A 25,000-nucleotide genomic window follows, 5' to 3' on the forward strand; every position below is an offset into this window, starting at 1 on the left:
AAGAAGAAGAAGAAGAAAACTGGAAAATTCCCTAAAATTCTCACCGAAAGAAAACTGGAAAATTCCCTAAAATTCTCCCCAACACAACCCAAGAGAGTCATCCTTTCTCCCCTAACCAACCTCCCCACCAAATCTCTTTATATCTCCCCTTTATCTTCACCTCCGTTCCCCAACCTTCATCCCTTTCTGAATTCCTCCTCCTCCTCCTCCTCCTCCTCCTCCTCCTCCACCCCTCCTCGGAGACTCCCAGGTTTCCCACACCTCCCCACATACGTACATAAAACTTACACACGTACATACGCACACACACACACATATCCCCCTTTCGTCTCCAAAAACCCCCTTCACGCACATACACCAACCATCCCTAAAACCTTCCTCATCGCCGCCCCGCCCCCCTAACCCCTGCCCCTTGCCCCCTGCCCCCACTCACACCACCCCCCCAAAAATCTTGGGGGCTTCAGAGACAGTCGATACAACTTTTTCAAACTTTTTTAATTCTATCCATCTGTGGCAGAAAAATACACTTTTGCACCTAAATATTGAATTTGAATCTTCAATCTGGGGCTGGGAAAACTTTGCCTTCCTTACCATTGACGGCAGTTTAGTGGGTTGAGAACGGAACAGCAACCGATGGGGGGGGGGGGGGGGTGGTGGGCAGTAAGGGAATGGGGTTAGAAAGACAGAGTTATGGGGAAGGGGGAAGAATCGAGAGATAGACGGGAGATCAAAGAAATAATAATAAAAAAGGGGGAGTGAAAAAGCGATGGGGATGTTTCTGTTCTTATTTTTCGGAAAAGGGTGATGACGTTGTAAAAATGGGGAGGCTGCATGATTACAGAGGGGAATAATAAAATGGGAAGAACAAAAATAGACGAAACTAAGGAAAATAAAAAGAGAAGAGGAAAGCACGATATGCCATTGATACAGGCGCTTATTATTTCTAGGAGGCGAATTATTCTTTTTATAAAACAAAATACTTTTTTGAAAAAATAAGATGAAATAGAAAGAAAATAAACAAACAACGTCAGCAGAATTCTACCAAGGTCTTCCTTCCCTCACGCAGCTAATGCAGGAGAATAAAACGAGAAGTTTTTGTGAACACTACGCAATTTTCTACCAAGAAATAACCCAGATATAAGGGATTCTGAAGGGAATTTCGCCACGTAAAATATTCAAGAACTAAAGATACTCCAGTGTACGAGAGGAGCCAATGCATTCTCTTTATACTTGCACAGACACGTACACACACGTACACATACACACACACATTGGCAGATGCATACCTGACCTTATCTTTATACTTGTACGGGCGCACATTAATCTACAAACGTGTTTGCAAATGCACACATGAACAGTGGGAAAAAAAATTGGAATTTGTCAATCCAAATTCTCTATACTTCACAAGAATATATACACATACTTACTCAAGCAAATTTACTTTTACACAATTACTATCAATCACTGCTCTTCACACTTGCACAACAAATTACACATTCATCAACTCAATCACGGCTGTCCTAATTCGCATCCGATTTCAATTTTAACCTCCTAAGTGTAAGAACCTAAACTGCAAGTAGTGGCCATACAACATAAGCATTCTTTAGAATATCAGCAGAAACAACTCACACATCTTGAGTCCAAGGCTTAACATTTATTTATACATGAGATACTGTGCGACAGACGATTATTGTTGCGGAATAAGCCCGCCGAAAAGGTCCTTTCTTTAAGTCCCACCTTACGTATCCATTGAAGGTCGGTAACAAAGATGAAAGAAAACCTTCGATTTGTTACACACCACTTACACACAGTTTGTGTAATGATAAGAATGATTAGAAAAACTCAACAATCAATCTGTAATGAAGGAAAGCGAGGAAGAATAATAATGTCAATGCAGGATTCTACATCCTTTTGAGAGAGAGAGAGAGAGAGAGAGAGAGAGAGAGAGAGAGAGAGACCTAAGCCACGAGGACTTCAAAAAAAGAGATACAGAGAGAGAGAGAGAGAGAGAGAGACCGAGAAGAGAGAGAGATAGTGAGTAGACCTAGCCACGAAGACTTCAGAACAGAGAGAGAGAGAGAGGTGATTGAGATAGAGAGAGAGAGAGAGACCTAGCCCCGAAGACTTCAAACAGAGATACTATATAGAGAGAGAGAGAGGAGGAGAGAGAAAGAGAGAGAGAGAGAGAGAGAGAGAGAGAGAGAGAGCCCTCAGCCACGAAGACTTCAAAACAAGAGAGAGAGAGAGAGAGAGAGAGAGAGAGAGAGAGAGAGAGAGAGAGAGAGGCGAAATATATACGGAGGCTTGTATTGTTGAAGTCTGAAAGATGTAGGTCGGATGTTACAAAAATTATATATAAAAAAACGGGGGAAATTTAATCACAGGGATATGCAAGGATTTGGAATCCTATAAAAGCGGCAAAATCTTGCCTTGGCTACAATAAGGATTTGTCTATAAACGACATAAAAGGCAAAAATGGAAAAAAAGGGGGGGGAGGGGGGCAGAGGGAAAAAAAAAGCTTAGAGACAGGGCAAATGATAATAAAAAAATAAATGAACACAAAGAAAAGAAGAAAGAGGGGGGAGAGAATAGATGAAAAATGTCCGAGCGGAGGAAAAAGGATAAAAGAAAATATGAAAGGATATAAAATGTAATGAAACACCAGGGAAACCGTAAAACAAAGAAATGCAAAAAAAGAGCCAAGTGGAGCGGAGGGAGGGCAAAGCAAAAGGAAAAAATGAAGACAGGACGTAGGGGGAAATCGAGCAAAAAATTCAAGTTTCCCTCTGAATTGTTAGTTGAGAGAAATGGTACACGAAGATGCATTTCAGAATTTTCGAAGAGCACAGGAGTGAACACGCGCATACGCATGCACACACACACATGCACTCACTCACTCACTCACACACACACACGCACACAGACACACGCAGGCACAAATACAGGCGCGCGAGCTCTCACTTGTAGCCTTTTCCCGGCTGTTAAATGTTGCAAGGACAGACTCTGGTCCGGGATGCACTTTGCCACTGGTAAAGTGAAATGGTAGTTAAATAGAATGATAGTGCTACCACACCTATACCAGTAGTAGTGGTAGTAGTTGTAGTGGTGGTGGTAGTGGTGGTGATGGGAAGGAAAATCTCTACAGAATGAAATCACTATCTTAACTAGCACAGAAACTTGTACACCATAAACAGTATCAGAATATAATGAAGCCTCATTCCAGGTACCGAAATACTTATCAAGGAAAACAAAGGCATAAATTCCAAGAAATCTTGATGATTCCGAATCTGAATAAGTTGCCAAAAAAAAAATCCCAATTCGAATTATTTAAATATCTATCAGGAAAAAAAACGATGGGAATTCTACGAAATTTTGAGGATCCCGATTCTGTATAAGCAACCCCCCCAAAAAAAAAACCCACCCCCAGAGAATGGAATGAATAAGATAAACATCAGCGTAAGCGACCAAATAAACGCCATGAAAACAGAGAGAAAACAATTGAGTGACTTTCAGGTGAACCAAAAAAAAAAAAGAAAAAAAAAAAAAAAAGGGAAAAAAAATCAGAATAAATATCCAGGTATACTGGACTAAAGCAATAGAAAGGATAAAACGGAATAACCTTCGCGTATATTACGCATCTACCAACACAGAGCGCCTCTCCTTGCTTGACTGACCTTTGCAACGGGCATGCATTCCTCCACAGAGCGCGGTGCCTATAACATACTACAACGATTCCTCCCCAACAGAAACAATTATTGTGACAATCAGGTTAAACTGTCGAATGTATCGCCCTTATACTGCGCATGTGATGCTTGTTTACCTGTCTTAAGAAGAAGTCCCCTTCGACTTAGCTAGTATTAATTGTCCACTATATCGCCTTTATGCTTTTAATCTTCAATTACGTCATCACCGAAAATACCATCCAGCATTAACATAACAATCAGGTTAAATGCCAGTCGTGCCGCTTTTACAATAATTACATTTTGCAATTTTACCAATCTCTGGCGTCCCCTTAACGAATAACATCGTACGATAGAACTACTACAATATACTGAGTTTATATACACAAACTCATGTATTTTATACCGATAACGAACCCTTTGAGGTGGCAGAAATATGTCATCATTCAGGTTGAAATTTTCTTATCAAACGAATGAATATGTCTGGAACTTGAAAAGTAAGATTCCACCGAATAAAATACCCAACTGCAATACAAAGTAAAAAAGTGAAAAAGAGCAAAACAGAAGAAAGGCGCAAAAATTACTTAAGAGATGAAATTGCTAATAACAGGCTACAGAAGGAGAGGAAATTAAATGTTAAGAAAAGTGGAAAGAATTTTACTGGACATCAAATGGCAAAGAGCGAAGAGAAGAAGCAGAACTAGAGTAATATTTTTCAAAAATAGTTATCATGAAGAAGAAGAAGAAGAAGAAGAAGAAGAAGAAGAAGAAGAAGAAGAAGAAGAAGAAGAAGAAGAATGGATCCAAACTGCAAAAAAAAAAAATCAAAATATAAAAACGAATAAGAACTAGAATAAAAATCGCAATAGGAAAGCTAAGAATAAGAAGAAAACTAAGCAAGTTAAATATAAGAACAAGAACAAAGCTAAGAATAAGAAGAAAACTAAGCAAGTTGAATATAAGAACAAGAATAAAAATAAGAATATAATCAAAGGAGTAAAGCTATCCATCCCCAACCCATCGCCAAGTGTCCCACAGCGATAGTCCTTTACCGTAATCCACAAGAAATACTTCGCGATCAAATCCCAATCAAATCATTCCGCTTTCGAATCAATCTTGCAACTGGCATATTGCAAGCCACTAGAATGCTTATGTGTGTGTGTGTGTAAGTGTGTGCGTGTGTGTGGTGTGTGTGTGCGTGAGCGGCCTTTGACCGACACTACTGTGTTGCTCATTCTGATAATTACTGGTTGGGTTTGTCAACGTTGTAATCGTTCTAATTTATTTACATACTTCAGCCGATGAAATTACAGCGAGAGAGCATTGTACCGCTGGAATATTAACCAGGTCGTGATGCATGAGGTATTTCTAATAATTAAGTCATAACTATTAAAAGCAGAACGCGGTGGAGTAATGCGACGATATTGCCTGGTAACACGAAGTGGAGGTTGATAGTAATCAACGCAAAATAGAATATATATATATATATATATATATATATATATATATATATATATATATATATATATATATAGATATATATATATGTATGTATGTATGTAATATGTATGTATGAATGATATTCAGTTTGGATAAGGCTGTAACTTATGAAAGATTTTCTGTATGGTTAAAAACTGGTAAAATGTGGACGGAATCAACTAAAATTTTGCAAAACTTTATATGATATATATATACACATATCTATAGTATATATATATATATATATATTATATATATATTATATATATTATATATATAATGATGAATAACGCAGATACGAAACAAACTGAATTAGCATGCACCGTGTAATGAATCTGATGAATTTTCATTGAAATAAAGCGCCCATGAAATTCATTTTTCAGAAATCTGGTTTATATGGACAGAATGAAGTCTGCAAAAATTAAGTATATGATAGAGATGTACGTCCGGTTTATTTCGAAGAGTCTGGTCTATATTGAACTCATTCTTGAATTCATCTGTATAAAACTCATTGTATGAAACCGTCTAAAGAAAAGTAGCACGAGGCGAACTCTCTCTCTTACATAACCGGTTTAATGCGATAGGATATTCAGCCTACGTGATGAACACACGTATCTGTTTTATATGATGAAACTCCGTCTACATAAACCTGGTTTAAAAGCAACGCAGCCGCAGCCACCTCTGCCCTTAACATCATGATGATGATGATGATGATGATGGTGATGATGATGATGCGTTCGGTGCATTTGGAAATGAATTATAGCGTAAGCCATTACCAATCTCATATTTTTTTCCCCTCTCTCTCTAGCAATTTTTTGCTTCCGATACATTTTTTTTTTTACCCCTAACGGAGGCTATTTATTCCAATGAACAAAAATCTCCTTTTCAAAAAGCAATGGATTACAGCGGAATTATTTCGACAAATACATTTAACGAAGATCCCGGCGAAAAAATAGCGAGTCGCATCCCTTTCACACAATCGTGCTCGCTGCTGCTGTGCAAAGCTGCTGCTGTGCAAAGCTGCTGCTGTGCAAAGCTGCACGGCTGCATTAAGGGATCATCGCAGCGCATGGTGGCAGCAGCAATAGCAGAAGCTGCAAAAGTACAGTGCTATATACGCTGTTATGATTAGTGCTGCAGAAACCGTTATTTTTATCAGCGCTGTTCCACGGATGAAATATTGGTAATGATGAGAGTACTGATAACGACAAGAAAATGACCAATAATTTCTCGCTGAAGGACTCATCGCATGGTAGCAAATTATTATTATTATATTATTATCATTATTATTATTATTAATTATTATTATTATTATTATTTTATTATTATTATTATTATTGGAGCAGTAACTGCAGATTTCATCACAGCATTTGTACTGGATAAATAATGATGATGATAATAATAATGATAACGGCAAGACAATTACCAATAATTTCTCACTGAAGGACTCATCGTATGACAGTAACCGCATTCTCACTACAGCTGTTGTACTGAGGAAATAATGACAGCAATAATACGGAAAACAACAAGAACATAACAAATAAGTTCTCACTGAAATGATATACTCTTGACTGTACAGCGACAAGCATCGCCGAAGCCATCGGAAGATAAAGTAGTTGTTTGAGATTAAGCTGGCCTTATGCCAGCATGGGCTCTCGCTCATAGAGCAGACCGTAGATAAAGTAGGCGTGAAAGGGTCCGCGATGACCCTGTAAAGATGGTCAAGTTTTGCTTTACCTTAAGCTTTAATTTATTAATCCATAGAGGCAAATTAATGGAAAATCAACGACGAGTTCACCCAATGAAAAGAATGGCTGGATTTTCCCGATTTCTGTGTCTCTGCTGACAATCACACAACGACACTGAGTAGGCGATGATACGCAAACGAGCCTTCAAAACAGGGAACCAAAACAAAAGCAAACTATGCAAAAGTCGAAACAAAATCCGAACGCGATGCGCCTCGACGCACAAATAAGTCAACAGCAGCCTACACGGCGCTGCGTTTATCACTTGAATTAGTTTTTTTTTTTTTCCTTTTCCGTTTATCCCCCTTTTCCCGAAAGAAACGTCTAATACGGAGTCTTTTGAAGATTTGCAATTACCGGAACGCGTACGTACTGGTCGGGTACAGAAGCCATTACTGAGCGCCAGGGCTATCTACTATATACGGGGAAAGGAGACCGGGTGATGATAGCAGCCGCTCTTTGGATAGAATAAGACCAAATGTCTGATAAATAATCAGGCGAGGTGCATTTGGTGGTCAGGATAAATCTGGACTGATCGTTTTCTGTTTTGCGAAATATTTCAAAGGAGGGAAGTGGAGAGCTGTGATTGTTGATACAAAGTGATGATGAAAAGGAAGAGGAAGGAGACTCTCGATAATTACGACGAAAATAGTTGTACGGAAAGTAATAATAATATTATGAATCATTGTTGCGGTAATACTTTTATTTTTTAGTTTTTTTTTTCTCAAGGTCGTGACTCTCTTTGTGTTTTTGGATTAGAATTAAGAAGGTTTTTCACATTGGTTATTATCGAGTTTATTTATTCTATATTGAAAGTTTATACATATATCTATATATATTAAATTAAATATATATATATATATATATATATTAATAATATATATATATAAACTTTCAATATAGATAAAAAATAAACTCGATAAAAAACAAAGTAAAAAACCTTCTTAATTCTAATCCAAAAACACAAAGAGAGTCACGACCTTGAGAAAAAAAAAATAAAAGTATTACCGCAACAATGATTAATAATATTATTATTACTTTCCGTACAACTATTTTCGTCGTAATTATCGAGAGTCTCCTTCCTCTTCCTTTTCATCATCACTTTGTATCAACAATCACAGCTCTCCACTTCCCTCCTCCTCCTCCTCCTCCTCCTCCTCCTTCCACTGGCATTTGAACCCTTTTCCTCACCTCACACTCCTTCACCTCCAGGACAGTCTTTAATGTTGCTGCCCTCCGCTCAACTAAACTTCATAATTGTATTCATCTCGCTTTTTATATCTCGGTGTGATCTTTATTTATTCTTTACTTTTTCCCCCTACAGTTGTAATTCTTCTCTCTCTCTCTCTCTCTCTCTCTCTCTCTCTCTCTCTCTCTTCCTGTTCTTACTGATATTTGTCAAATCATGTTTCTCACTCATTTTTCAGTATTTCATGGCATGAAAATTATTCTCTCTCTCTCTCTCTCTCTCTTCTCTCGTCTCTCTCTTCTCTCTCTCTCCTCTTCTTTTCCTTACACTGGTATTTGTCCAAATCTTTTCTCACTCATTTTTTCAAGTTTTTTCATGGCATGAAAATTATTCTCTCTCTCTCTCTCTCTCTCTCTCTCTCTCTCTCTCTCTCTCTTCCTGCTCTTACTGATATTTGTAAATTAAATTTCTCAATCATTACTCAGTATTTCATATCGGGAAAATTATTCTCTCTCTCTCTCTCTCTCTCTCTCTCTCTCTCTCTCTCTTTTCCATTCAATCACCTCAGAGCTGTGAATCCTTCACTCTCCATTCAAAAAACCATTTTCCCCCATTTCTTCTCGTATTACTATAACCTCAAGATTCCCCGTGCGATCTTTCCTACCTCTTATTGCTATCTCTTATTTCCCTCTTCCTACCACGTCCGTGTGCGTACTTTATCTATTTCTTATTGGACTCTGCCTTTCTTCTTCTTCTTCTTCTTCTTCAACGCTCCTACCCCGTTCTACTAGAACTCCAATCTCCTTCTATTATCTCATCTATGTCTCTGGGCCTCTCTTTTCTTCTCCCTTACATCCTCTCCTATTTCCTACCTTTCGTCTTCCTATCTCTCCTCATCCTTTCCTTAATCTGATCGTCCGTTTCATGTACCCCGTTCTATTGGAGCTCCAATCGCCTTCTATTATCTTCTTTTGTCTCATCTGTCTCTGGGTCACTTTTCTTCTTCCTTACATCTTCTCCTATTTCCTACCTTTCGTCTTCCTATCTCCTCCTCCTCATCCTTTCCTTCATTTTATCGTCTGTTTTTGTTCCTCAGTTCCAACGAGCCTTCTTCCTAACTTTCGTCTTGTGTCTCATTTCGTATCACCCCATTCTCTTCCTCCTCCTCCTCCTCCTCCTACTCCATCACCACCATCATCACCTCCCCTCCCCTCCCCTCCCCTCCCCCACACCGGGCCCAATCCGTGAAGGCACCACCTCACTATTTTTCATAATTGGAATTCCTCTAAGCGATGGCTCAGAGATAAAAGAAAAAGTTTAATGCTAAAATGCCTCCTGGCTCAGACATCTAAATTCTTTTTGAAGAGTTGCCGTGTGATTTTGGGGTGATTTGTTAGTTCTGTGAAATTCTTTTGTGTGTTTGTGCTCGACGCTCTTCTTCCCTTCTCGGCTACGTAGCGGCAGCGGCGGCGGCGGCGGTGGCAACGGCGACGGCGATGTCCTTGTTGTAGTGCTGTTGTTTCGCTGTTGCTGTTGTCATTGTCTTTTTTATTTTCCGGGGTGGAATCTTCTGCTGTTTTTGTTGTTGCTGATGTCACCAAAAAAAAAATTTTCGACGCAACGGATTGCATTCGATAATCTGTCTGTTAATGCGCTAAGTTTTTTTATTTTATTTTTTTTATCAAGAGCTAATGACGACGCTCGGATATTTTTCAAACTGATCTCACGATGATAATTCAAAACATCCTCATATGACATGAAAATATAATTAGATATAATCAAAGATGTAATTCTTATAATATGGAATAAGACCTCTTTCTAGAATCCTACACTCGTGTGTAAGAGCTTACTGCATTCGAGAAATTATTATTACATATAAATAAAATTAGTTTAAGCAGACCACTGAGATGGACATGAGCTCTCATATAGGGCTGCTGGCCTGCACCCGACGAAATGCATATACATATATATATATATATATATATATATATATATATATATATATATATATTGTATATATATGTATATGTATATGTATATATATATATATATATATATATATATATAATATATATATATATATATATTTAATTATATACACTTTCAGGCAACCGTAGCTCTGGAGCTAATCGACGCTTGCATAATCCACAGCATAACAGATACGAACAAACGAACGCACGCGCGTTCATTTACGCAGGCCACGACAGCAACTGAAATATTTCTTCACCTCGCATACAAATGACACATTTGCACTTGAAGAGCTCCAATTTCGGTAATATACTGTTACTGAAGGCATCGGCGAAGTTATGTGAACAACAAACGCTACGACGAAGCGCAATTAAAAAAATTAAAAATAAAAGAAAAAGTAAAAAAAGAAAAGAAAAAAGACGGTGGATATAAGCCAGCATGCTTGGAGTCTCCCTTTCAAGTTTTCCCCGTCAAAATTAACGATACATAACCGTACTTACGTTCTCTTGATAGGTAAATGTCCATTCTAATTTTAGCGACTGGACTTTTCGATGCCCGAGAGAGAGAGAGAGAGAGAGAGAGAGAGAGAGAGAGAGAGAGAGAGAGAAGTGCGTGCTTTTCTACAAGGGGTGCTTTTATCTATCATTTCATTATAAAATAAAGCCTGGGGAAAAAAAAAAAATAGGGGCAGGCGCCCCCCTCTCGCGAAGCTAACAACTTTCCCTCTCTCTTTCCAAACACTGGGCACAAAGGCCTCAAAAATCTTCCTTATATTACACCGGCGATGGGACGGAATAGCGTTTGCATATTTACATCCGAGAATAGTAGTACATCAGTAACTAACGAGGCCGGGCAAAACCACAACGTACGAGGAAAAACAATTGATGATGCGCAAATTTGAGATCTGCGTCAATTTGGGGGTCTGCGCAAATTTCGGTTTACATTTGTAATTCCTAACCGATGGGTTTTGTGGCAAGTTGGCTCTGCCACCGACGGCGAATTGTCTTCATTAGTTTTCGACAAGTGTTCTTTTCGAAATTTAAATCCTAACATTTTAAACTTGTTTGAATAATCATCATCATATCATATATAACAGGAGGCAGGCAAAGATTGACTAATCATCCTTGGTATTTTCTATTTGATCCTAATTTAGAAATTTTAACATGTTTTAATAATTATCATCATATATAACAGGAGGCAGACAAGGTATTCTTTTTATTTTATCCTAATTCAAAAATTCTACCATTGTTTAAATAATCATCATAATATCATATAACAGGCGGGAGGGAAAAACCTATTCATAATCCCTCTTGGAAAACGAGAATAAATCGCGGTATAGTCATTCTTTACCCAAATCACTTTCTACTAAGTTGGACGAGACATCAAAGAACACCTTCCCTTAATGAAACCATTAACTTATCATCGCGTCTTATCACACCGCAAATAAAACTCCACTGAAGAAACCGCAAACTCAATAAAAGACTCGTCACAACCCCACCACTCTGGCAATAAGGGAACAATTGTTGCACAGACGGTGGCGCCCCGCAGAAGACAACCACTTATATACCAGTGTCTTGAGTACCCCTGCCGCGTCTCCCTCAGGAGGTAAATACTCTTATTGGATCAAATGGTCTCAGGAGGAAGGGGAAGCGACGGTCGCCACCCTCTGCCACGGCTCTAGTCAAGGCCTCGCACTTAAGAGGCTCCTACCGCAGGGGATCATCTTTACACCACTGCCGGGCCCCCCCTAAACCCTTGGTCCCCCTTATCCCAAACACACACACATATATATACGCTCTCCTGACTTTAACCATCTTGGAGAACCAATCTAACCCCTAACCTCTCTCCCATGAGATACTCTTCAAAACCTACGGAGGAGGAGGAGGAGGAAGGAGATCAAGGTCTCGCAATTAAAAGAAGTCTCCTTCGCAGGGAGTCATCTTGACACCCCTGTGGCGTTTCCAAGACCTCTCCAGAGCCTCTGGGGAGAGACACACCCCGCAAAGACCTCCTTATAGCCACGCCCAGCCCAGTATGGGCTCCCAGCTCATGGGATCTTCCTTCAAAACCTCCGCACGGGGATCATATCTTACGATAGTGAGACGCCCTTTGAGCCGGAGGAGGAGAAAGAGAGGGAGAGGAGAGATGGAGTCGGAGGATTTCACATGATTGGATCCTAAGAAGGGAGAACACAGCCAAATGACAAACGAAGGTTATTACGATTAGGCTTAAAGATCTCTCTCTCTCTCTCTCTCTCTCTCTCTCTCTCTCTCTCTCTCTCTCTCTCTCTCTCTCTCTGGTGATTGGAGGAAGACAGACAGCTAAGGGATTCTCCCTTCCCACATCTCCCACCCCTCCCCCCCTCTTAAAAAGAGAGATATGAATAACGAGCATCAAAGTCATAGGGAAAAGAAGTGGAAAAAATGGAGGGTGATCATTTGAGCATTTTTGGAGATTTTTTTTTTTTTTTTTAATCGCGGTGATTTCTTGATATTTTCATGCTAACTGGCTTAATAAGGTTAAAATGCCGTCAGAAATGCAAGTTCGACAAGTAGTGGTTAAATATATTGCTAGGTATTCGGCTAGGCTGAAATTAATCGCATGCGAATACAGTAGAGATAGACCAAGGTATACAGGTACCGATATAAATAAAGACAATAAATATATGGCTCTGAGGTCCTTTGATATCAATATTATACACAAAATACATACATACATGCACGTGAATATGTAAAAAGTAGTTTCTAAAACCAGAAAAAAAAGACTTGATAGATATGATACATTACCAACCAGCATTACTCTCGCTCTCTCTCTCTCTCTCTCTCCTCCTAGGCCCCTTCACGATTTAGGGCTTAGGCTTGAAGCCATTAGAGAAAACTGGGCCAGCTACCTTATTTGCATAGTAGGTTTTAACCCTGGAGCTCCGCCAGAAGAAATAGGAAACAAAAGAAAGAACAGAGAGAGAGAGAGAGAGAGAGAGAGAGAGAGAGAGAGAGAGAGAGAGAGAGAGAGAGAATTGGGAATAAGAAAGACTGAAGGGATAAAAAAAAAAGGAATATACGGACAGAATAAAAGAGGGCAAGGCAAGAAAGAAGGAAGAGAGAGAGAGAGAGAGAGAGAGAGAGAGAGAGAGAGAGAGAGAATCAATCCGAAATTAAAACTCTCACGTTTCACGAAAGAATACACGAAAACGAGATGATGATCTGACGATAAAGGACCTTGCCAAAATACTTCTTCATAAACTTCCACATATATCCATAAATTCCGTATCCTTATCCACGTACTTCGCATAAAAGCGAAAAGGGAAAAGCGTCTCATTCGAACACATTGCAACAGGCAGAAAGATCTGTTACATCCTGAAATAGAATAAGAGGCGAATATTATATAACTATACAATAAAGATAAGACGCCGAGAGAGAAGGAAACAGAACACGATTCGCCGTGGAAATTAATGACAACTTACACGGAAGAAGGATAAACAGACGGGAGACGAAAGAAGAAAAGAAGGGAAGACAAGAAATTAAGTAAACAAGGGAGGAAGGAGATAATATGGAATCTAAAAGGAGACGCGAAAAGAACGACAGTAAATGATATCTATAAGGGATAAGAATAAAGTATCTAAAGGAGCCGAAGAAGACAGATTAAAAGAAATGTAACGAGGAAACAAAACGTCGCTTGCATTACAAAATTACAAAATGCCAACGCAAACAAACGAAACGCCGGACAAAAGAATACAAACCGTCAAGGCTAAATATTTTCAATCTTCCCAAGACGTAAAATAAAAAAAATAAAAAAATACAAAAGCAAGGCGACGTAGACAATAAGCGTTCATAGGAGTTAGATATACGAATAACCACAACTACAACGCTTTGTGAAGATAAAAATATAATTCTTACTGTATTCTTCCAAACGAAGCGAAAAGTTCACACTAAGAAGAAACAGAAATATCCTCTATAACCTAGAGACGATATCAATACAATATTGGAAAGACAAAAGTAAAAGGACAAATGCATATATTCGTTCCAGACCGCGCATAAAAATAGAAAACAAAAAACACACAAAACACGAGACGAAAATATACATATAAACAAAAATAATTTAATTCATCGCTCAACGAAAGCAAAACGCCTTTGGAAATCTTGGGGTGCAGAAATTCAAAACATTCTCCCCCCAGAAACTATAAATGCCAGAAACTATAAATGGCGCGGAAGCCGAGACTTGGCTGTGGCGGCAGCATATGGAAAACTATCAAATCCTGTCCGTGATCCTCAAAATCTTGTTCTATTTGCTTTGAATCCCATCGGAGTCGACAAGGAAATTGGGGTTTAACACTCACAGATTATACAACAGATCCCCTTGGCTTGTTTTGGGCAATGCGATGCCGAAAGAGAAGAGAGAGAGAGAGAGAGAGAGAGAGAGAGAGAGAGAGAGAGAGAGAGATGACTGCCGTGTAACTATTCATTCTTTTTTTATCTTTTTATCGAACTTTTCACTGTGAAATACTATTATATGTTTGTTCAGTTAACTGAGAGCGGAGCGCTGCCTATCTTCAATATATAGACATATTATATAATAATATATATACTATATATAATATATATATATTATATATCTATATATATATATCTATATATATATATAATATAATATATATATATATATACTCACACTATATACAAACATGTACATACATACGCAGTTAACCATTCTTTTAATATTCCATAACCTTTTTTTCTTCGGCTGGAATATATTCCCGACATCCTATACACTAAATCTCTCGGTGTAATTTCAACAAAGCTAAAAGCTTAAACCGCAGAATTTAAATAATGACTTTACACAAACGGCTACACCGATGCGTCGGTCGAATGTTTTTGCGAAATTCGAAATATCGCAGCAAATTAAAGAATGTATGAACCTTGACATCTCCCATTTCAATTTCCATTATTCAGACGGTTTCCATCGCTATTTGCCCCAGCGCATCATCTCAAAATGCTTCTCTTTTCATTGAATAAATTCACCTGTATCCTGTAGCGGCAGAGATGTTGGAAATACAGATATGAAACTACAGCATGACCCTTTTGCTCTCTACGGAAAATGATTCTGGAATCTATACTGTGCGACTCTGGTTGCGTCATATATACTCGATTAAAAAAAAAGAAAATAAAAAGGTCGTTTACTTCAAATCATATACCTAATAAACTGACTTTTCCGCAAATCGTGCTCGATAAAACATATTGTTTTGCTTCTGTCGTAACTGATAGGAAAAGGGTTTTTTTTTAATTTACTTTAAAAGCGGACTCGATTTCCTTTGCATTTAACAGCCATTATTTGCCTCGATTCATAGACTTGAAAATAGACTTTCCTTACAATTTGTATCTAATCAACTCTGAAGACTCATGGGCTCCGGCCACGTGGAGCACAGAGCAATTCACTCAATTTTCTCTATTTATGATCCTGCCAACTCATATACACACACACATACAATTACACACAGACACACTCACACACACACACACATAACTAGTTCGCCCCCCCCCCTCTCGTTCTCAAACATGTCTCTTCACAAGTGCAATACTATATTTCCAAAAGAGCCATATAACTTTCCTAAACTCCCCTCTCCTCCCCTCCACACCCCCTACACACCTTCAGGAGCAGTCAAGACACCAGAAACTCTTTCGAAATAGGCAGCAAAACAGCGAGATTCTTTTTTCTCTCTCTTCAAGTGTAACATTATTATGCTCCTTCAGCGGTTCGACCCCCTCCCCCTATCTACCCCTGCTCGTCCTCCCCCTCCTCCTCCTCCACCCCGTCCCTAGGACAACCTCCCCCCCCCCCCCCCTTACCTCTTCCACTCATATACCTATACTTCTCCCACACCAAAACACCCATCTATTTCCTTTCCTTTCCCCCAACCACCCGTAATTCCCCAGCCTTTCCTTCCCACTCACACCCCCACGCCCATGCCCCTCAAACACCATTCTTTTCTTTCCCCCCCCCTCCCCTCTTCCCCCCAGCTTCCTCCTGGCTTCCCCCATCATCATCATCATCAGCTGCAACACTGCAAACACTGCAGCAGGCTGGCAGGGCGATGACAGCGGGGCTTCCACATCACCTGTGGGAGCTGACATGCGCTCACCTGATAAGTGGAGCTGCCGTCTCCAACGCCGCGTCTGCAGACACTTTCTCAATGGGGAGGACTTTTTTCCAATTCCACCTTTTCTCGCGTCTTCTGTCCCCCTGTCTGTCTTGCCTGTCCGCCGGACTCTCTATCTTCCCGCTCTCTCTCTCTCTCTCTCTCTCTCTCCGTTTTTTTTTTAAATATTGTTTTGCGTATGTCATCATCATATCTATCATACATATTTCTTCACTTTTATTAATCTCTCTCTCTCTCTCTCTCTCTCTCTCTCTCTCTCTCTTACACACACACACACACACACACACACACACACACACTATAACACTATACTTTAGATTATCACCGCCATCATCTTTTCCTTCTAAAAACTCAGCATTTGAACATACTAACACGTATGAAGTTACACCCAATTAAGTTCGCGCGTTTTATGTTTTTACTCATCAACAAACCAAACACGTCATTCGCTGTGGTTTTGCACAATTTGTTTTTTTACAGTGTCCCTTTCATGTTCCAATAATCTTTGTTAATAAGTTTATTAGAATAAAATAGATCAAAATATTGATTCCAGAGTATATATAAAGTTTTAAACACGAAAGAGGTTAACGTGAAGCAAGAGTTAATTAGGATTCCCCTAAGAAACAAATCAAGATAACAAAATGAAGATAATAAGCTAGTGTTAACTAATTGCAAGGCGAAGTTAACGTAACGATGTGAAAATATGTTTATTTTCTCAAACTGAATTTCAACTTTGTTGATTATAATTAAATTGTCCATTTCGAGTAATAATATGAATATGCCTAACTGAATTATACAAGAGCAACTGTGATATTATGTGGATTAGAATAAAAAAAATCACAACAGATGTCGAAGGATATACATAATTACCGTAATGCATATTTTTCTTAAGGAACAAACTCTACGATTAATAAACAAAAAAAACTTACACACGACCATTCAAAACTGTCCCCAAAAAAGCCAAACACCTGAAGACACCCTTAAAAAGCCATCTAATTTTTTTCCACCTTTTTTTTTTAAGAGGTCGCTTTCTTCCTCCTCCTCCTCCTCCTCCACATCTTCCTCTCCTCCTCCTTCTCCCCCCCCCTTCCACCCCACCCCCTAACGGTTCCTACTCCTTCTCCCCAACCTCCTCCTCTCTCGCCATTGAGGTTTAAACTCAAATCAATACTTCTTTCAGGTTGTTAAAGGTGAGACTTGCGGTTAATGACTAACACAGCCAAGGCATAAAGATTATGTCATTATAACAGCATGGCCTTTTTTGTTTGGGGGGGAGGGGAGGGGAGGGGAGGGGAGGGGCGGGATGGAGGGGAGGGAGGGAGGGAGGGGTGTCGCCTGCCATGAGTTGCTTATTATTTTTTGCAGACAATCGTACTACTCTCGCTTGGCTATGCAAGGAAGTATACTTCTCGAGAAGTAGGATCTGGAGGACATGATGACCTATTTATTTTGGCCTGAGATCATTAAAAAGTGTATTTTCTGTAATATATATATATATATATATATATATATATATATATATATATATATATATATATATGTATGTATGTATATCTCTGAATGTGTATAAGTAATATAATATAAAACTTGAAAAGGTCTATAGAATTATTATCAAAATCAAACTGAAATCAAGAAAAAAAAATGACTTTAGATTTAATCTACTCATCTGTAAGATATAAACAAAAACACTAATCTGATAATCTTTGAATTTCACTCGCTACATTTCCTTGTTCATGGTTCGTATCACCTCCTTCTTTTCCCCAGGCCTAGGTCAAACAAAAATACCACGTTTCCCCTCCCGTTGGACTCCTAACAGAAGGAGAGAACAGCTGATGAAGAAGTCATCTTGGAAATTTATTTTTGATGAAAGTCTTTCGGCAATAAATGAAAAGGCTTTTATTATTCGCATCTTTCATGACTGGAGCAAGACGTCTTCCGATGCCAAATTCTTTTCAATGAAGACGAAATCATTTCATAAATATAAACCTAATTAACAAAAATAAATATATTAATGGTTTTATCTCTCTCCGTAAAAAAGTAACAGTAAATTACGTCATTAAATGAAAAATAAATGAATAGTTTTTTGCTCTCTTTTTTTGTCTTTAATTTATGAAGATAATTTTAATATACACAATGTTGAAGTTACTGCAATAATTATATAGGAAACTAATAATAATAAGCCTGATCAAATCTCTGATGTTTACAAAAAAGAGCATTTTAATAACAGACCAATAATAATAGACTTGCCCTAGGCCTTCAAGAATTGAGTCTGACATTACTGAAGGAAAACAGTACCTCGCATCTGACATTACTGACATATACCATTACTGAAGAGAGAGCATTATTTTAACAATATCACTGAAGCTTGTCCCCAGTAAAGAAAACGTTGTTTCATTACTGAAAAGTCTTTCATCAATAGAGGCAAAGTTCTTCTTCACTACTGAAAGAAGAAGAAGAAGAAGAAGTCGTCTCATTAATAAGGTCTGTCATTAATAAAGCAAAAGGCCTTATTTCGGGTTTAAACTTGGCTTTTTAAAGTTGCGTAGCACTGTGTGTGTCGGAGAGAGAGAGAGAGAGAGAGAGAGAGAGGAAAAACCAGGTCCCCGGTATTGACGAAGATCTTTCTCTCTTCTCTCTCTCTCTCTCTCCGTCTCAGACAGTGCCAGGATTATTCCCCCCTTTTTCCGAGCTGCGATATTTGCAAACTGACCCATTTTATGCCTAATTTCGCGAGCGATGACGTTCGACTCCCCCATATATATATACGTCTATATATTATTATATAAATTGATATATATATATATATATAATATAGTATATATATATATATATATATATATATATATATATATATATATATTTATATTATATATATATATCATATCATATATATATATAATAATATATAATATATATATAGTATAATATATATATATATATATATATATATATATATATATTATATCCATATATAATATACATACACATATATACATACATATATATATATAAATATAAATAAATATATATATATATATTATATATATATATATATATATATATATATATAAACTTGAGTCAGTCAATTTTCTTATTTCTAATTGGAACAGACTTACACGTATACGACGGCATATACCTTAGTATATGATATATCCTACATTACACAGTTCCAAACCCTTATATCTACACAGCACCCAAGAAGCGCTTATTTCCACTAACGTCAAAGAACAAATAAACATTACCACTGAATTGCAGGTTACCCAAAATATTAAAGTGAAGAAAATGCAACTGTGAATCATAACCCCAAAGAAAAAAAAAACTATAATCATACCTTGAAACCCTCCGGAAAACACAACCATTATCTTGTATCGCACTCAGTATATTCGCATGAAAAAAAAATGCATACGGAAGAGGTATCAAGAAACGAAAAACAAAAAAAATAAAGCTGGTTTTGGGGGGAAAAGGAAATCGCTCTCAAATACATTCAAAAGAGAACAGAATCCCTTTAATACGGCTGAAGAGAGTCATCTGCAAGAAGAAACTGGTATAATGAGATGGTCATATTACGATTATTCCACATAAATTGCCAATTAAACGAGTGAAGAAACGAAAAAGAAAAAAAAAATATATTGCGGACAAGTAAGCGGGCATTGAGCGACATCACATGCGGGAGATACGATAACTACCGAAAAAAAATTTATATAAATATAAAGACAGTCTGAGAGCCAGAATCTAGATGACAGATGTATGATAATCATGCTTTCTAATCTGCCAATCTTGCATGCAAAATCTTTCATAAAGCGATGGCATTTTTTTTTGAAAGTTTTAAGGGACGTGAATGGGTTAATTATCATAAGAGAGTGGATCAATCTAAGTATATAAAATACATCACAGATAACACTTTGTTGCAACATCTTTATTAATGCATGACGTGACGCTGACTGCAAGGGATTTCACCTGCTTCCGGGCCAAGTGACTCCTTAAGGGGGTCAAAAGTTGCAAATAAAGAGCAACGATTAGGTTAATCAATCATCAAAAGTGATAAGATGCAGCCCAATCAGCATTAATAAAGCACTGGTAACGTCATTAGCATGCTTTATGACGTTAGACCAAAAGACACCAAATTTATAAAAAACAGAGAAGTCAATGAATTGAACATGGAAGTAATGTTCGGATCACATGTCAAAGCCAGTATATAGATATAGATATGGATATGGATATAGATATAGATATAGATATAGATACATGAATATATATATATATATTATATATATATATATTATATAATATATATATACTGTATATCCTTTGGAAAGTATATCCTAAGCAATGATAAGTTTCGGCGTTGGCCCAATTCTCGCAATGAAAGTAAAATGGTAACACTCCAATAACATTATACAGGGAGAATATATAAATCATATACATTATAAGTACATATATTAAATATATATAAACCTTATCATTACTCCGGATATATTTTCCTAAAGGATGTTATATACATACATATATATATATATATATATATATATATATATATATATATATATATATATATATATATAATGATCTACTTACATCAATATTTATACGTATACCTATATCATATAAATATCTCTAGTTAATGATATCTTCAACCGAACAAGGACTACATAGATGGCTTTGCAATGCGTATCGTCCCATTAAAATATAAAAAAATAAACTAAAAATAGCAACAACAACAACAACAACAACAACATCGACAACAATAACAGTGTGACAATAACAATAACGGAGAATGGCAGTGGCGACATTTTTGAGGTCCGGTTGGTGCTGCAGTAAATATATTGAAAAAAAAAAAGAAAAAAAAAATGGAGTTCATATCAGCAGCCGCGTATCCCATAAGACACTTAGAGTGACGGCCAAAGTCTACATTCGCCGAATCTTGCAATCAATTAACGATCGTGACGGGGACCCGTCCAAAAAATGTCCGTCACCGCCACATCTCCGCACCATATTTGCGTCTCCCCAAAAGTGAAAAGCAATCATATACAACCGACATATAAAGAAAAAAAAATATTCATATTCTAATAAGCTAATTTTTTTCTCTAAAGCTCTTTGGATGTCTTGTAGACAGGTGATATCACCTACATCATACCTGTGGCACCAAGTGTCGGCGCTAATGTTAAAATGAAGCCACCGACAGGTACCGGTTAGGTACAGGCCCAGTCATCTAACGGGTACCAGGCAGTCTTCTTTTTTTCTTGGTTGGGCTGGTGGAGGGGGGGGGGTGACTGGCAAACGAAATTCAGGGGGGGCAAAATATATTAAGGATGGAAATTGACGAGCCTCTGAAGACACGCAGTATATATATAAAAAAATCTGAGTGCCAAAATAAGTTTAGGGAGTGGTATGGTTGAGTGCCAGTGCCCACCAGGGGGTGTGCCTGTGACCCGAGGATGACCGTGCCGTGCCCTAATCAACACTTATTTATTCACTGACCTGCCCCCATAAAGATGGTATCATTTGAAAGGCCTGTAAAGGATCGGGAGCAGACAAGCCAATGAAAAATCGAGGGATTTAAGGGTTAACAGATAATAAAAGAAAAAACAAAATGAGGAGATTACTGGGTCAAGCTGTTGCTAACAGGTCACAGGAGCAGCTTCCTCTTTCGTCTTTCATTCAGTGGCGGTCAACTGGTCGGTCTGAGGTCATTCGATTTTCGGGTCAGTTGGGGTCAGAGAGATAAGAAAGACCGTTTGAAGTCAAGACAGTTAAAAATAGTCGAAGGCCACGTAACCTAAAAGTAACTAAATTAAAAAAGAATAAAAAAAAAAAAAAAAACAATGGACGATATTTAATTTCAAGTTATCTCATCATAATGATTTAAAAGATGTTATCAAAATTAAATATATCGCAAGAAATTTGGAAGAAAAAGTAGCATTCTAAGATGATGTAAAATGCGTAAGCATATCTTCGTACTCGAGCAAAATTCATCATATGCAATTGATTACCAGTTCATTATAGCTTACTCAGACATTCAAAACCACTTTCACGCACAAATACTATATACATACATACATGTGTATATATTATATGTATATATATATATATATATATATATATATATATATATATATATATATATATATATATACTATCTTTCTCACTCATTTTAAATTTTAACGCAAGAGCATCTTTATACAAATTCGTTTGATCGTATTAATTGTATTAACTACTAGTCATTTACGAATTGTGATAATCTGAGATCTTTTTATGATTATGAAATAACTGTTACAATTTGATATTCATTAACTAATGTGTAACAAATTTACAAATTCAGGTTCTGTTAAGAAGAATATGTTGAATAAAATTAAAATGTACTTAGGATACTTTGAAATTTGACATTCCTTTAAAAATAAGATGTACTTAGGATAATTTAAAATTTGATATTCCTTGACAGATTTCAACAATAATAAAATAATATGAGTAAATTTCATCAAGTTCGTAAGAATTGATCACAACCTAAAGTTAATCATGTTCAATACAGTGATCGGCTGATATATATAAGCACAGATTCCAACAATTAATTGCATGTATAAAGACAGAAATATATGTCTTCAATTAACTACAGCCGTAATATCTAACATTCTCTCTCTCTCTCTCTCTCTCTCTCTACACACAAACAGATGTATATATATATATATATATATATACACACACACTCACACACACATATATATATATATATATATATATATATATATGATATATATAATATATATATACACACAACACACACACACACACTCATACAAAGGTTACTAATACCACACAGCACCTACATACCTACTGTTCACTGCACACTGAACATACACCTTCTGACAGCTAGAATGAACTGCCCCCTTAAAAGTAATAAATACAAAGAAAAAGAAACTTAACGCTAACAAGAAAGACGTCATCTGAAATAGTTATTAGTGACAAACGTCCACCAGTCACTGCGTTACCAGTTTAGAAGTTAAAAGTCAAGTCATTCAATCAACAGTCATGTCAACAGTGACACTCGTCAGTTATGTACTATAGCAGTCGAAACTGTCGCTGAAGTGTTAGTGGGTGTTGGTATGTCTTTTTTTTTTTATTGAAATAAAGAAGGAAAATGCCTTTAGTAGAGTGCCGGGACTCCGTAGTGCTTAGACAAAGCCTACTAGTTAAGAAAACCAAAATGGTAGTTTGTTTTAGTGGTGTTATTGTATTAATATGTTACGGGAGTGTAATACTTGCCTGGGATGCTACTGAAGTTCTCTTTTACTCGGTTAAAAACATCCCCGCTTGAATGTAAGATAATACTTTTCGTATAAAATCATGTAATATTATATAATATATTTCTATATAAAATCTATATATATATATATATATATATATATATATATATATATTAATATATATATATTATATATATATATATATATATATATACATACATATATAATATATATATATATATATAATATCATATATATTAATTATATATATTATATATATAATATATTATATATATATATATTACATACATATTTATTTATATATTATATGTATCTCCATAAGATATTATATAATAATCTATATAATGTATATAATATATATTATTATTATTAATTCCTATAACATATAATAATATATTATAATCTTATATATTATGATTATTATATTATTATTATTATTATTATTATCAAAGGTTTCCTCAGACATGCCGATAATGACTATGTGAACATGACGATCCTTAATTCCTTCAATACGAAGACAACGTTTGTGGTGCAAATCAACTATTCTGGTGGCGATTTTAGGATGAGCACGATGAATTACCTTCATTATTATTACGATGATGATGATGATGATGACAGTGAAGACCTTCATCATCATCGTCATCATCATCTTCTTCTTTGCCCATCACCATCAAACGGAAATTTTCATCACAGATAATGAGAGGGTTGGAACTCCCCTTTAGACAAATTGTGCCCAGCCAAAAATCCCTCTTCCTATTGTTTGCAGTTCTCCTTCCCTATATACCCCCACCACCGCACCACCCCACCCTACTCCTACCCCAACCCCCACCCTCCCCTCCTTTTCCATCTCTCTCTCTCTCTCTCTTTCTCTCTGTCTCTGTCTCTCCCTCTCTTTCAATTTTAACTTGATTATCTGACGTTCAAGGTTTACTCTGCCATCTACTTTTGTAGGTATTTTTAACTATGTGCTGTCATTATTAATTTCCATTTTTAACTCTAGTATTCTCAGCCAACTATAACAAACTTCTTATCTCTCTCTCCTCTCTCCTCTCTCTCTCTCTCTCAATCTTCGATTAATTATTTGGCGTTCCGTTTCACTGTACTTCTCGCTATTTCTCTCCCCACCTCTCTCTCTCTCCCTCTCTCTCTCTCCCTATTTGATTATTTCTTTTTTATTTACTTGACAATATACTACTGCTCTCTCTCTCTCTCTCTCTCTCTCTCTCTCTCTCTCTCTCTCTCTCTCTCTCTCTCTATTTGATTATTTATTGTTCCTACTTCATTATGCTTTCTACTATCACTCACACTCACTCACTCTCTCTCTCCTCTCTTTCTTCTTCTCCGTTTTTTTTCCTCTTAAGACGAGGTCATCCCGTATTCCTTTTGACCTGAATAACTGATTAAGCTTCAGCAAGAGCCGTATTCCCGGGGATTCGGATCAGGGGTAAGTTGCATTTTGCCCTATTCCCTCGCGGACTCCAAGATCTTAAAAAAAGAAGTAAATAACGAACTCTAGTTTCTTTTTTTTT

General features: G+C 37.0%; 1 protein-coding gene across 10 annotated transcripts in view; it reads right to left on the reverse strand.

Moving 5' to 3' along the window:
• The window catches only part of LOC135200070 (protein glass-like), a 1,678,662-nt gene that overhangs the window by 159,955 nt on the left and 1,493,707 nt on the right, over positions 1 to 25,000 (reverse strand). For 9 of the 10 annotated variants that reach the window (XM_064228352.1, XM_064228351.1, XM_064228350.1 and 6 more), the window contains one exon: positions 21,691 to 21,723. The exons of the other annotated variant lie outside the window; for it this stretch is intronic. In XM_064228352.1, coding sequence (XP_064084422.1) covers positions 21,691 to 21,723 — 33 coding nt within the window. The remainder of the gene's footprint in view (positions 1 to 21,690; positions 21,724 to 25,000) is intronic. 10 annotated transcript variants of the gene reach the window in all.

This window comes from Macrobrachium nipponense, chromosome 26, assembly GCF_015104395.2.
Source record: "Macrobrachium nipponense isolate FS-2020 chromosome 26, ASM1510439v2, whole genome shotgun sequence".
Taxonomy (NCBI): Eukaryota; Metazoa; Arthropoda; class Malacostraca; order Decapoda; family Palaemonidae; genus Macrobrachium; species Macrobrachium nipponense.